Source organism: Lutjanus erythropterus, chromosome 16, assembly GCF_056507025.1.
Source record: "Lutjanus erythropterus isolate fLutEry1 chromosome 16, fLutEry1.hap2, whole genome shotgun sequence".
NCBI classification, from domain to species: domain Eukaryota; kingdom Metazoa; phylum Chordata; class Actinopteri; order Lutjaniformes; family Lutjanidae; genus Lutjanus; species Lutjanus erythropterus.
The window spans coordinates 31,787,351-31,803,240 of record NC_139332.1 but is presented as its reverse complement, the minus strand read 5'-3'; the positions used below and the strand labels follow the sequence as shown (position 1 = coordinate 31,803,240).

Below are 15,890 nucleotides of genomic sequence, written 5' to 3'. Positions count from 1 at the left end.
CTATTTAAAAAAATCTATGTTGGCGATAATCTGGAGTGTAAATGCACAGCGCGGGTTGGGGCGGTGCGTCTGACAGCAGCCGGCTGGAGGAGACTAGTGAGGAGAGGAGAGGAGAGGAGAGGAGAGGAGAGGAGAGGAGAGGGTTGATGGCCGGGAGGCACCTTTCCTGGGACACACACATACACAACACCAACTAAAACCTTCTCAGTGACCCTTAATATGAAAAACGTGCCATTTAGATTAAACTTAACTGACATTTTACGCACGTAGCCTCGAATAATAATTACTAATTTAGCACCCTTGGCTCTACAGACTTTGATTATTCACCCTGTGTGAAAGAAAAAAAACACATTAGTTGCAGGTGACCTTGCATAGGCCAGACCCATGCACGTCCATTTATATGAGAGAGAAGGAGGGAGAGAGATCCTCCTGCTGAAATATACATCAAAGGTTCCCCCCCTTTGAATTCATGTCTGCACATTGTGAAGAGAGCCGATCGATTTCTCGGAGGCCGGCGATGATGTGATTATTGGCTTCATTATAATGAAGTAATCAGAAGATCAATTGGCTGGATCTGAGCGCGTCTTGTAGGGGATTATGATGGTCAAGAAGAGGGCGAGAGGGCGAGTGTGGAGAGGAGGTGTATGTTTTAATTCAACACAGACTCTTGGAGAATAAATTCTTGTTTCATGAAATGGATTTTTACACATGAACACAGTCTTCTAAAAGTATTTCTATGATATTAATCTCACCCCCTACATGTGTAATTTAAATACAAATCAGATCAATGTCATAAATGTACAAATGTAAAATGGACAGAGAAAGTGGGGTATGCATGTCTATATGTGTGAGCGTGCTGGGTTAGAGGGGGAGAAAGGGGGGATAGAGGTAGAAGAGGGGAGGGAAGGGAAGAAAAGGGGGGTTAAAAAAAAGGGGGTTGGGTATCTGTGTCTGTCTCCTGGCCGGAGCGCTTCGCCGTGCCAGAGTGCGTTCAGGCTGCGCGGTGTCGGACCGAAACCACCGGGGTTCCCAGAATAAACTGAGGGGAGGCACAGACACACGGAGGATACACACACACATACACAGAGAAAGGCAAGAGAAGAGAGAGTGTGAGACACACACACCGGCGGATGGCGGAGCAGAGCCAAAGAAAAGACTCGTAAAAAGAAAAAGGGGCATCGCTTTCCCCCACCTCTTTTTCATGCGCGTCAGGCGTGGAGGAGGAAAGCAGAGGACAGGTGTACTTATTGATATGGATTTATTCATTTATTTATCTATCGATTTTGCTTTAATTAGTGACCCGCGGTAGAGAAAGAGGGAGAGGAGAGAGAAACAACGAGGGGAGGAGAGGGAGGAGCGAAAGTCAGACCTGAGGAGGTGCCTGCGTAGCCTTACTTTATTATTTGATTATTTCTGTCTTTTACCAAATAATGCGTTTTATTATTCTGTCGCTTTGTGTGCATGTATTCTTCAGCAGACCAGCCAGCTACTAACCAAAATCTTTACGAGAACCAAAAAAGAAGCAACTCCACTGTTACACGGACAGTTTTTTCCCCATCTCTCCATTCCGAGGATTCACCGGTGGATAGTGTTGTGAATGTTTGAGACTTTTCATGACAGTGCAGCAGCAGGAGACATCTATCTTTTCTCAACCTAAACCAAAGCCGAGGAGGACAGACAGAGACGGAGAGCCGCTGCGAGCTTTACGCACAGCTGTCTGGACACAATAAATGGAGTCTAATTGTGTCTGTGTTGCATCCAGAGGAGAGCCGCTGAGAGAGGAGCACCACCTGCACTAGATCCACATGATATCATCCGCTGTCCGGTCACCTGCAGCCCGCGTTTGCCTGGATGGATAACCGCTGGTAGCTTTATATTCATTCTCCCAAAGCCCAGTCATCGCTGCGCGCCCTGCACATCGCTGCGTGTACGTGTGTGTGTCGGACTAGTTGACTCCAAGAAGTAGTGAGAGGATCGTGTTATCCAGCTGTATCCCAGAGCTACACAAATCTACAAACCAAGAGATGTGAATCCACTGAGGCTCCATCCGCAGAAGAAAAAGCTAAATACTGGGTCCCTCCTGTTTTTTCAATCCGTACGAGCTTCTTTACAACCGGCTGTCCACAAACCTGGAAACGCATACGAAGAAAGGCCAAAGAACGACGGACGGACGACGGATAAGAGAGGAAGAAAAGTGAGACTAAAATAAAAAAAACAAAAAAACAACGACCCCCAGGTCGACAGAGGACCATGTTTGTCCCCCTGCCGGTCCCCTTCGTCTTTCAGAGAACAGCGTCCGACTTCAGCGCCTGGAGACTCAAGTCCTCGCTGGCTCCGCGGTCCAGCCCCGGTAAGACTCTTCCCTACCGGTCCTCTTCACTACAGTGCACCTACACAAAAATAAAACCCGGTTATCTTAAGTGTTAGATCTTTACATTTCTAATCATCTAGATTTAGCTACAATTATATTCAGACCATGCTGGTTTCTTAACCTCAGTTTCATTTCAAAAACAGTCCAGTAAACTAACCAAAAACAGGGTTACATGTACATCGTTTTAATCCTCCACATTTTACTTAATGCACAATATATAACACAAAATAAGCATTTTTTCCTGTACATTGAAGTATTTTAAAGCTGTAAGATTGGCACCTTAACCTTTATGTCTTATAGTCTTCAAATTTAATTTCAAGAAATGATGTCTGCCTGGTTTCATTTGTATAAAATTCAAATCAACTTATCTCCTCAATTACTAATGTTTCTCAATTACTAATGATTGTTTTTGTACTTTGTTTGAAATTACGCAAACAAGTGAAACTACATTCAAAGTTAAATTATCTGACTCACATATTTGAAGGAAAAAAAAATGAAGGGTAAACAGCCATAAGGTGCCTTTTTTCCCTTCTATCTCCACAAATACAAATTAACTGAATTTATCATCAACAAGGCAGAGAGTTTAATTAAAATACTTACTTGCATATAAATCCAAAAATGTAAAACACACCCGAAAAATTGGATGCATTAATATGTGGCTCATTAGCATCCATCACAGTGTCACAGAGGCGCCACACTCTCTCCTCATCTTTTCCTCTTTCATTCAGGCCAATCTATCCATCTCAACCTCCATCCCATCTGTCTCCTCTCCACACTCCTCTCTCCTCTCCTTCAGCCTTTTCTCGGTCAGGTTAGGGGGGAATATTCATGGTCATCTATCGATCAGGACGTATTGATCTCTGACTGGGGCCACATTGGGAAAACAGGAGTACAGTCGAGTTGGCTGAGGGAGAAAGTTTGGCTTCACTGGAAATGATGTGAAAAGAAAAAAAAACAACAAAGCGACATTTTCTAAATGACTCAGATTCAAATTGTTTTGATTAAATGAAGTCTCCATATTTGTCACTAAAACATAAATATTCTTTCTATTCTTTTTAGCTTCTATTCTGAAATAAAACTGTAATATTCCTATAATTGCCTGGTCACTAAAAGGACTTGCGGTGAGTTTGTCAATCAATAGTACTTACTATAATGACCTTATCATGCCTTTATGCTGTGCTTTAATACCCTATGATGACTATAACATTGCTTTAGTGACTTGCAGCGTGATCAATAATGGCAGTGCTCTTTATGGGAAATTTTTCCATCTCCTGTGGTCACTGTAATGTTCCTGTAATATTCTTAAAGGACTCTATCACCTGTCTGTAATATTTGCTCAGCATTGTACGCTTAAATTCTTAATAATGCTACTAAAAGCTTGATAAAAAAAAAAAAAGAACAGTGGAATTTAACGTGTAGAATGAACTAACAGAAAATAGTTTAAGAAAATAAAATTTATTCTCTCGTCAGAATATTGGATTTTTGTTTATCTAGAGGTCAGAGTTCAGCTTTAGTTTTTCTTACCACCTGTGGGAGTTTTAAAACTTAAAGTGTGACTTGTTGGTTCCAACATAAACCGTGTGTGTGTACTGAAGTGTGTCTACATGTTTGAGTGGGGGCTCTCGGAGGGTGACAGTACCGGTGGCTCCCCTTTTCCCCCATCCCCACCGCCCTTAATCCATTCAGGCGGAAATTTCAAATGACAGATGGGGGGTAGGTGTGTGTATATATGCCGAGCCGTGCAGGGGTAATTCAGGCTATCACCTTAAGTAGTTGTCAGGAGGAGAAAAACGGTTGAGGTTTTAATGAGAGCTGCTGCTGGCGGCTTTGACAGGCGACATATAACCATTGGCCTCTGTTTTGGGGGGTGGGGTCAATTTCTCTGTTGGTCCTTTAAGAAATTAAAGTAAAAGACACGGTGGGAGAACAAGAAGAAGAGGCGGAGGCCGGGTGCGGGGGAGTGAATGGATGATTGAATGAATAACAGAATGAGCGAGTGCATAAATGAATAATAAATGAATGAGCTGAAGGTTAAAGTGCCAGTTAGCAAATTAACAGGTTGAAGAATCAGTGAATTGAGTTGATAAAAGGAGTGAAAGTAATAGTGACTGAGAGTGAAAGAATGAATAAACAGTTTCATGCTTGAAAAAAATTAAACTGCTCAGTGAACTATGGCAGCAGTTAACTATTAGTTACATTACCAATAAATCTGTTGATCATTTTCTCAACTAATCTGTTAGTTGTTTGAGCCATAAAATGTCAGAAAATGGTGAAAATGTTGTTTTTCCCAAAATGACATCCTCAAATGTCCTGTTTTGTCCAGAACCCAAAGATTTTCAGTTCACTGTCACAGAGGAGTAACGAAACCAGAAAATATTCACATTTGAGAAGCTGAAATCAAAGAATTTGGCCCTTTTTTAAAAAAAAAAAGATTTTGTTGACAAGATTGAATCTTTTAATTGACTAATTGTTGCAGCTTTATAATGATGACATGCCTGAAGAAATTAATGACTGAGTGAAATAATTAGTTATTTAATGAAGAGTACACAGTCAAGAGAATGAATATGAAGTATGACTGAATTAGGGCTACAACTAACCATTAGGCTATTCTAATTGTCAATTAATCTGTTGATCATTCACTTGATTAATCAGTCAGTTGTTTGGTCCATACAATGTCAGAAAATTGTAAAAAATGTTTTCCAAAACACAAAAGTACATCTTCAAATGTCTTGTTTTGTCCACAATCCAAAGATATCCAGTTTAGTGTCAAAGAGGACAAAAGAAGCCAAAAAAAATGTTCACAACTGAGAAACTGAGGACCAAGAATTTGGACATTTTTCTGAATTTTTTTTGTTTGTGCAACAAAATGTTAGAAAATGTTAAAAAGTGTCTACCAAAGTCCAAAATGATGTTTTCAAATGTATTGTTTTGTCCACAACCCAAAAGATATTCAGTTTACTGTCATAGACGACGAACAAAACCAGAAAAATACTAGCATTTACGAAGCTGCAATCAGAGAATTTGGACATGTTTATTCTTAAAAGATCATTCAAAATGATTCACATGTTGGCGATTTGTAATTGTTTTCAGTAAATGAACAGTATACAGTCTAAAGAATTAATACGAGTGGCTGATTATATAGATGAATAAATTATAAAGTTGAACAAATGAGCAGATAGGTGAAAATGTGTGTGAGTGATTGAGTGTTAGAAATTCTACTGTCTCCCTTGTGTTTTTTCCTCATGTGAGACGGTCAGAGTCTCTGTATGGGCTGCTTTTTTTATTTAAACATAGTGTGATAAGCAGCCAATACACATGAGGGAAATAAACTTGGTTGGAGAGCAAAGGCCAACACTCATCCCTCATTTCCTCTTCTGTTTTTTTCTTCTCTTTTCTCTGTCTTTCATCCTTAATCTCTGGAGAGAAAGAAACTCCGAATCCTCTTTCTCATTCTCTCTCTCTCTCATTTCTGTGAAGTATTCACTTGACACGAAAGCCTTTTCAGTAAAATGCAAACTCTCTCTGTGTGTCTCTTTCTCTGTGTCTCTCTCTCTGTCTCATTCCCTATGGACAGGGAGGTTGTTGAATTGGATTTGCCTGGTGTGGTTTGGCCGGGCCCCATAAGCCACTTTAGCTAAGTCTGTTACCCACAATTCTCTGTCTCTCTCTGATCTGCGCCTTTGACCAAGGTGTGCATGTGTGCATCTGTACAATTGCCTGCACCTGTAAGTGTGTGTACGTGTGTGCGTGCATATCTGGGTGTGTTTGCGTTGGTGTGAGCAAAGACGGGGTGTCAAAAGTCTAAGATGAGGTGAGTGAGGTTCAGTGGAGGAGGAGAGAGAGAGGTCCTAAACAGCAGACGTTAGCAGACAGTGGTTTTACAGTGGATCTAAACTGAGGGCTTATGGGTTTTTTGTCAGCTCGACTCTTTAACACTACAGTGTGAGACCGCTGGCCTCAGCTCAGCTGGGCCTAAGACACACCACCACACTAAAATGCTTTCAAAACAGCCACTGGATTGAATTTGTTATCAGAGATTGAAGATATTTTCTTTTTCAAGTTTTATTCTTTCATTTAGTTGCCCAGTATTATATTTTTGTAAAGACTGTCTGGTGCCATTAGGTCGATGAGTTGGATCACTTTATCAACTGTTAACACTAAAGGAAATCCATTAGTGTGTGTTTTAATATTTTAAAAGCATAATATGCAACATTTTTTTCTTATATAACAGTGTGTTGACTCATAATCACTGTCAATTATCACTTATGACCTACTAGAAGTGTGTGGTCGCTAGTTCTGCAGAGACACTGCAGCCCTCTGCCTTTCTTATTTTCTCATTATTTTGTTGTGGTCGGAGCACTTTATCAACCCGAAACGTTGGTATTTGACATCCTGGATCTTTCTGGCATGTTCACAAACAGCTCGGACATATCCTACCTTAAATGCTGTTGTATGATTTTGGCTCCAAACTTTTTTCAAGTGAAGACATACAATTCAGTGATATGCCATCAGTGTCAGCCCTTCGAGGTACATCCCATTAAAACAAATTCTTCTGATATGGACTCTGGGTCTCAGCCTGGGTAAGAGTCCTCTCAGAGTGTCCAACATAAAAAAAACATCCCTCACAATCCAGACATATGCCTCCTCTCTGTGTTTTCAGCAGTTTTACTTTTATGTATCAACCACAAATCTTTTCTTTTGACCATTGTCTGTTGTTTAATCTGACGCTGGCTTCCCTCTCACAGTGGACATGGTTGCATATGTTCCTTTCTTCTTCTGTAAGGTTTTACAGCAGTTGACGGTTTTCAGCAGTTAACAGCTGCATTGAAATAGGGAACATTGAATATAAAATGTGGTTTTATTGACTTTAAATTCTCATTTCTTTTATATATCATAGTATAATTACTTAAGAAATTAAGTATGACTTCTTTTTTTATTAATATTTTTAAGAACTCACATATCCTATGCAGTACTCCAAAGTACCCCCAGGGGTACCCCCATTTGTAAAACGATATTTACAAACATCTGACATTTTTGGATACTGAATATCTACAGAAGTTCTAAGCACTGTAAGTAATGTTACGTATTGGAATGAAAAATTCTTCATTGATCGAAGTTTGACACTTGTTTGCTCTGAAATTCATCATCATTTAACCAGCTGACAGTGCTGCCATATGACTACAAGCATTATTATAGTCACTGCATCCTGATTAAAAATGCAGGAAAACCAAATGTGTTTTACCATGTTAATATATACCAACTTAATTTTTTTCTTATTTTTTCTCACTTTCAAGCATATTGTTCTGGTTGAGTATATACTTTATATATCCAGAACCAAAAGCACAATCACTATTGAGTTATTTTTAAAATTCAAGTTTGAAAATTGAGATCTGTTGTTATATTATTATCTAACCCAGTATAGCTGTAAATGTGATAGTTTGAGGTTTTAATTGTTCACTTTTGTGCACAGTATGTAGTTTCTATACCGAACAGGTGAGCAGCAGGAACTGAATCTGTGTGGGGATAAGAATGAACCCTAACATCTTATCTGTGTTGGCTGTGGTCATAAACCAGCAGGACGAAAAAGAAAAGAGAAGAAAAACCACCCCCTTTGTCTGAAGGCTTAGCCCTTCGTTGAATTCTCTTGTTTGCTGGTCATTAATATACTTGTGCCATGCAACACAGATTTACTGCTGAAGTGCAGAGACTGGCGCTCTTTGGTTCATTTTCAGCATCAGATCTTTGCCACAAAGACTCAAAAAGCTTGTCTTCTGTGAGATCTGACCATGTAGCCAGTCTCCGGTGCTGTGTGGTTTTCAGAGGGCAGGCAGGGCGGACAGGGACCTGTAGCTGCCGCTGCTCTGTCCCTGCTCTGCACCACAACAAAGGAAATCTAAATGCTCTTTTATTTTATGTACACTGCTGTAAAATCCTCCAGGGCCACTGTGGCCCATATAAAACTGAGAGCTGTCAAATTCACAGAGAGGAGGCACGTGTCTGGATTGGGAGGGATGGTTTATTTATGTTGGCCACTCTGAGAGGACTCTTACCTAGGCTGTAGTTATTCGGCACAGTGGTGATTCTATTCTCTGGCCCAACCTGCTCTGTTTGACTGTCTTTTAGTTTACATCTTTATGCAGTATTGAAGTACACGCAAAAAACTTTAGTTTTTGCTCTCCTTTTCCACAAGTTGCAGTAAAAATATTTAAGACTCCCTCCATACACACAAATTATTTATTTCTCTCAAATTTTCTTCATAAATTTGTTAAAATCTAAAATTGAGCACTTCTCCTTTGCCAAGATAATCCATCCACCTGACAAGTGTGACATAATGAGATCCTGATGAAACAGCTGGGTTATTGCACAGGTGTTCCTTGGACTGGTCACAATAAAAAACACTCTAAAATGAGAGTTTTATCTTGAAAAGAAATTTATTAGCCACTGAAGTATGGCTACAGATAACAAACTTTTTTTTCTCACCCTTCTCTGTCTGTGACTGGCCCATACTCATCACCTTTGTTGGTTGGGTTGGTTACGTTTAGGCATGAGAGGTGATTGGTAGGGTAAATAATATCAGGGAAAGCCAATCAGAGGCAGAGTAGGGCGTGAATTTAGAGAAATAAAAAACCCTCTTGTGAAGGCCTGGGTATTAGTGCTCAATATCTTTTAACATATCATCCAAAATAACCCAGTACCAATTAGTATTGAAACTTCTCCGGTCAAACAATACCTGCATTTGATCCTTTTTGTCCTCAGATCTACAAAAAAACTTATTTGTATGGTTTTGCTCGCAGCCAATCACTGCAAGTGTTTGAGACATTTTGAAAAATTGGCCTGCTACTGCAGCTACAGCTAGCAGCTATATACAGTCTGAGGTGGTGGTGAAGATCAGTGCGGAATATTTGATGGAGCTGGCAGTTCAGTGTGCCGAGATGCCACCAAAACAAAGGAACATGTCCACTGAAGTACTCTGTTGGTATCTGTATCACTTTAAGTGTACTACTATTGTAATTTTTTAAACGATGCCTAGCCCTACTCTTGTATGATCAAACAGAAAAAAATGTGTGAAGATTATTTTATGCAGATGGTATTAAAACCACAACAAAGAAAACAATAAAATCTGATGATGGTTAAAGCCAACTTCCTATGAAAAGATGAAGATACTGAACAATAAGACAATGTTGCAATGGGGTGTGCTATTCTATTCTATTGTTCAACAGCAATTCAGAGAAACTTTTATTGCAGACTTCAAAACACAAACCTCCTGCCCACACACATGCACGCACAAAAACACATATCCACACACACACACACACACACACACACACACACACACAAAGTGCTCCGTGCTGCTTGATAACTACCTCCTCTCTCACCCAGGATCTTCACCTCGCGGTGCCCAGGAGGGGGTTGTGTTGTCTGGGCCACACCAAACTGGGCTTGAGCAAAGGCCCCTGTGCCTGGATTAATTGGCTGTGTGTGTGTATTTGTGTGCAAGAGTGTGTATTTGCAAGTATTTGTGTTTGTGTAAGGAGGGTCTAGAATGTGTTCAGGCTGGAGCAGCATTTCTTCATGTGTCTGTGCATATGTAGAAGTACATCAGTGTGTGTATTTGAGTGTGCGTATGCGCATGTGTGAAAGAGACGAGTACATAAGTGTGAATTTGTTATGCATGGATGTGTGTGTGTGTGTATGAATCTCTGTCGTGTGTGTGAGCAGGCAGACAGGTAGACGATTCAATAATTGCACGTTGAGGTCAGTTATGGATCTGTCCGGCGTGTGTGGTTTATCTGGAAACCACAAGCAGCTCATAGCTGCCCATTGTGTGAGTGGTTTTAACCTTCCACCAGTATTGATTAGCCAGCATTGACTACTCTCCCGCCAACCCATTTTTGTGTGTGTGTGTGTGTGTGTGTGTGTGTGTGTGTGTGTGTGTGTGTGTGTGTGTGTGTGTGTGTGTGTGTGTGTGTGTGTGTGTGTGTGTGTGTAAACTGTCTATGTGTATGTGAGAATTTGTGGTTCTAACGTGTGTGTGTGTGTGGGTAGACTGGGTGTGTGTGAATATCTGTGGTGACATGAACGATTGCCATGAATGTGTTGGAATTTGACATAGTGTGTGTGCATGTGAGGACACCTGCTTCTGCGCGTGTGTGTCTGTGCGTATGGATCAGATTTTAAAAGGGGCAGCGTTGTTGGTGAGTCCCGGTGCTAACGTGATTGCGAATGACAAAGCGTCCAGGCGGGTTTGTTAGCTCCATAATGGGGAATCAATAGACACAACACAGATGTCAATACAACATGCTTTATTGCGTTAAGCCGCCTCACCCCCACCCTGGGCTCTGCACACACACACACACCCACACACACACACACACAAACAGAAACTCTATCTGAGGATGTATCTGCTTTGTAGTAGCTGTCTGAAACACATGCAGAAATTAATGTATTCACACCTCACACACACATACATGCACGCAGACTGGTATTGCTGTCAAACCAGGTTGTACATGTCGCTACCTTCATGCACACTCTTTGACACTTGCATTATGTATTTATGGACCTCTTCACACATACTCATACTGTATGTACTGTCCACAGTCACTGGAAAAGGCTACAGTGCCATCATGCTTTTAGCAAACATTTGTATTACTTCCTGACAATATGATCTGCTTCTTTATTAGATTTCCCAGAGTTCAGTTTGTAGAGATATGTACTTTTATCTTTTCCCTTGCATTTCATGAAGTTTGAGCTTATGCTGCATTCCATTTAGAGCTCCAGTTAATAGACTTATCGATGTAGTAGATGGAGAGGAAATCAATAGCCAGCAACTTTTATATCCAGTTAATCGTTTCAAACAAAAATGTCAAACATTTGTTGGTTCCAGCTTCTTAAAGTCTGTGTAAAGCAATAACAAATGGGTTCTGAGTTTGTCACACCACAGCATGTGTTATTTATCACCTAGCCAATTTTGAATGATTAAAAAATCACAGATTATATAAAATTAGGTCTCAAAATCATTAAACACTGGGGGGGTGTCTGCTCTGCTGTCTAAAGTGTCAATTACAACTACGACCTGAAAGACCTGTTCATATACAGCAGCAAAATAGTTCTATACTTTATCCACCTTCATGTACTGTCCATTACCTTCACATACGCACAAACCTGTGTGTGCAGCCATGAACAAACACACACACACACAAACGCAGACCTTTTGTCTTTGTTACAGGAACTGTAGATGATAAAAGTCATTTCACACCATGGACACTTCCTGCTGTGCAGATATGAAATAAAAATCCCCCCACAGCCAAATATGGTCACCTGAACTCTGCTTCCCCTCTGCTGCTTGTCCGTATGTCGGTCCATCCAACCAGCTCAAACTGTCATTGTTACCGTGGAAACATTCATAGGCCATTAGACACACATATAGAGGGAAAGGAACCCAGGTAAACACCGTCCTCCTCCACACATACACACATAAAGACAGACACACGCACACATGCACCCTCCATTGGACAGTCATCTTCGTCTTGTGCTCTTGATGGTCACAAAGGCCATTAAGGGCTAAATTGGTTGTACTCAGGCTATATTTGACTGCCCCGTGTGTCTCGCTCTCTTTGAGTTTGTAATCGCCAATCATATGTAAGTGTGTGTGTTAGTGTGTGTTTGTGGCTATTTGTGAGTACATTTCCGGTATGACTGTGTGTAAACATGAGTACCCGTGTACTTACTGAGTACTTATTTCTGGTGTGGTTGTATGAAAATTGGTGTTTCCCTGATGGCTCATCTCAGTATTCCTGTGTGTGTGTATATACAGGCCAGTGACTGTTTTACACCCTTGCTAAATAATGAATCCTGGGCACAGCAGGGGACCTTTTTTGGTTTAACACCAACGCACGCCCCTAATCGAATGCACTCAGCGTGTGCTGCCCCTTTGTCCGACAAGGTGTCCATCGATAGGCTTTCTCCTCAGCGCACATAAATGCCATAAAGAAGCCCGTGCCTATTCATTCGTCTCATAGCTCACATTCCTTCTCTTCACGCTCCTCTCCATCACTCCTTTCACTCCCTCCATCACTCTAATTCCCTGCCTTGGCCCAGCGTGCCACTGGGTGTGTTGGGCTGGAAGGAGGAAGGTAGGAAGAAAAGAGAAGATGAGGGTTAGAGCGAGCAAGAAAGGCCTGAAGGCTGTTGAGCTGATTAGCGGCTGGTCTGAGGTCAGGGCTGCTGCTCACCTACTAATTAAGCAGAATAATTAGGTTTCACACCATACACGAATCAGAGATATGTGTGTGTGAGTGGAAGTGACAGTTTGCTTTTTTTGTGGTCTTTTGATAGCGCCTGTTGTTTTTTACATACCTTCATGTAAACTGTATGTGTGTATAGCAAAAGGTATTCATAGCAACTCTGTCTCCTAGAAATTATGTTTGTATATTACTAAATTGTTTTCATAATTATGTTGTGGTGACATTGCTATTCCTGCCTGGATGATGTTTACAGACAGAGTTTCTTTAAAAAATACATTAGATAAGGCGTTGGATTTGCAAGGAGGTAGGTGGGGTGAATTGCGGGCGTACAAAGTGCAGGACTTTAACATCACAATCTGGGGTTCACATCCAGACTCCTGCAACAAAAGTACTTTCATTAAGGTAGGAAATATCTTGATTTTGGGTAGATTTAGGCCAGTGATTTTCAAACCTTTTGTGCCCAAGGCGCATGAAAAGGCAAGCCAAAATCTCAAGGCACACATGTATTCATATCCTTGAAAAATAGCTTCTGTAACCAACCTAATTATCAAGTACTTGCCAATCAGAGTTCCCTGAGTGCAGGTGGGAAAAAAGACGTCAATCAATAGGGCTTTGATACGTCACACTCTAATGATTCACACCATCCGGAAACTACACCAACAGTGAAAACTGGGATTCGCTTTGATGGAAGGTTTTTTTAGCGGGGGAGTAGAATCTGCCTCTGTATTGGAAAATGTGTGCATACAAAGTACTTCATGCCTAACTTTTTGTATAGTTGTATAATGTAATAATAATGTATGGTTGTGCACACCTGGACTTGCCTCAGGGCACACCATTATGCCTTGCCACACCATTTAAGAACCACCGGTTTAGGCAACAAAAGTACTTTGGTTAGAGAAAGATTGTCATTTAGGTTACATATTAATAAACAAATGTCACATCTCAAGTCACCATTAACTTTTGAAATAATGCTCTAGTCACTACAACTGGATAGTATTTTGCAAGATTGGTGGAAAACAGATGTAATGCGCTGTCAGTGAACATTTTACTGATATGTGGGAATCTCTTGGCACTTCACATTTTGTTTTCAGTTCCAAGTCAGAGGGCTATGATGCTATTATAAAATGATTATTGTTGCATCGTTGTTAAACATGACACGTGTTTTACATCAGTTACATTTCACCATCCAACTGGCTCAGCTGTTGAAATGTCCAACCCGTCTTACAAAATTGTTCCAGGTGATCATAATGTAGACAATTGGGTTTTAAATTTCCGATTAATTTTTCTGCATCGTCTCCACGTCAGAATCGATTATTTCCTCACCTCTAATTAGTTGTATGTAAATGTAATTTCTAGAAGAAAGGGCGGATAATAGCTACCATATAGCCAATTCAAGGGATTACCAAATCTTTGAATCACTTCTGGAATACCTCAAAAGCTGACAGAAATTTTAAAGACCTAAAGTCAGACTGGATACATCACTGTTAAAACACTTACATTTCCAGGTAAATTGGTTTCTTGACCACATATACACTTAGGATTAAGAGTCAAGACTCTAGCTTCACTGTTATGGCTAAAAAAATGTATAATCGTCTTATTCTCTTAATCCCAGATCCAGATCAGGGCTAGTGTGTAATCTGTATGTCCAAGACCTGCCTGTCCAGATCGAAAAATCTGTTTGTCAGTCTTTGAAACATTCTGCTGCCAGGAACACAAAGCAACTGTTTCCCGAATAATGGGAAAATATATCCACACAGTTTCTCTTGTTGAATCTGTGAAGATGTAGACTGGAACTAGATATTTGCTGCCACTTTTCCAGTAGTCAAACATTTCCATCCACTGTACTGTGTAACATAATGAATACAAATCTGTGTTTCAAATGTTTAAAGACCATCATAATGCTATGATCTGTGTATGTTTGTGGGTGTATAGAAGGTCATACTGTGTGTGTGTGTGATCTCCAGTAGGTGTGCGTGATTATCTGTCAGCTAATGTCCGTCACCGCCTGCTGCTGGTGTGTATAATACAGAAGTGGCGGTCTTTTGTGCCAACCTGAAGGCAGTGATCTTGTTCCTCTCTTGCATGAATAGAGAGAGCAGGGCTTAGGACGGGCTCCTGTCCTCCTTCACAGGTCTCTGACATAATGAAGCCAGTGTGTGATCTCACGCATAACCTTTAGCTGCAAATGTGAGTAAGCTCGTCTTGATGTGCGCTTCTGCCGTCTCAAAGCTTTAGGACTTTTTTATAGAGATTAAAATGACAAGGCCGTGGATAAGCAGAACGGTGTGTGTTTGTGAGTGTGTGTATTCCTATGCCTGTGTCTATGTGTGCGTGGTTGAGTACACTTTTCCTCTCTGAGTGTTTGCATGTTTATGTGCACCACTGTAATGTAATCTCGCCGTTTGCTGCGCCGCAGGGACGTTTTATGCTCGCCAACATAGTTTGTATTGAATAAACCACACACAGAGAGCCGACGCGTGTCCTTTGTGCAGCCCTTTTGCATGTCTGCAACTGTGTATGTGTGTGTGTTCCTAAGGAATATGAATCCCTGCAGCCAACAATGCGTTTCTTCCCGCCGCTGATACATTTAGCTAATAAAGTCGGATGACAAAAGTGGGGTTAGTTAGATTGGATTCCACCTCTTTTGTCTCCTCTCTCCACCCATCCGTCCCCTTGGCTGGTGGTCAGCGCTGTTTTGGGGGGAAGAGGAGAGATTTAGACCCCCCAATTTAATTTAGTGGACAGGAGTTATGGTAATGAACGTGGGGCAGAGAGAAGGGGGCGTGTGAGGAGAGGGGGTGGGGGTCCCCATTTACCTCAGGAACACCACATCCTTCCTCTCCTGCCTCCCCCAACCCCTCCTTCCCCTTCAGCCTGTCTTATTGAGGGACCAGTGGTGACTGTGAAGGGTTTTTAGTGAAAAACGTAATATCATGCAGGATGAGGGGGTGGGGGGGCAGGGTGTATGTATGCACAGAGACAGAAGTAAAGTGACAACAATAGAGGATGGAGAGAGAAAGGAGGGGGTGAGGGGTGGACAGGCGCTGGGTCCGGCCCTTTTTAATAAATCTGAGTGCTCTGGTTAGTGCTTCAATCTGCTGTACTCAACTAACCTCCTACCCACATTACACACAAACACACACACATACATACACACGCTTTCAAATACATACATGCACTTACTCCCTGTGACTCATTTTCACCCACATATGCTGTCGCCAGACTGCAAGCTCAAGGGCTTTTAGAAGGTGTTTTTCGGCAGACTGTACAGCTGA

At 41.3% G+C, this 15,890-nt stretch overlaps 1 protein-coding gene across 1 annotated transcript in view; it reads left to right on the top strand.

Annotated features, from left to right (window-relative positions):
- The first annotated feature begins 1,000 nt into the window (after positions 1-1,000).
- Positions 1,001-15,890, top strand: part of LOC146313412 (uncharacterized) — an 86,066-nt gene continuing 71,176 nt past the window's right edge. Inside the window, exon 1 of the mRNA XM_084739032.1 lies at positions 1,001-2,350. Coding sequence (XP_084595158.1) covers positions 2,251-2,350 — 100 coding nt within the window. The 5' untranslated portion in view covers positions 1,001-2,250. The remainder of the gene's footprint in view (positions 2,351-15,890) is intronic.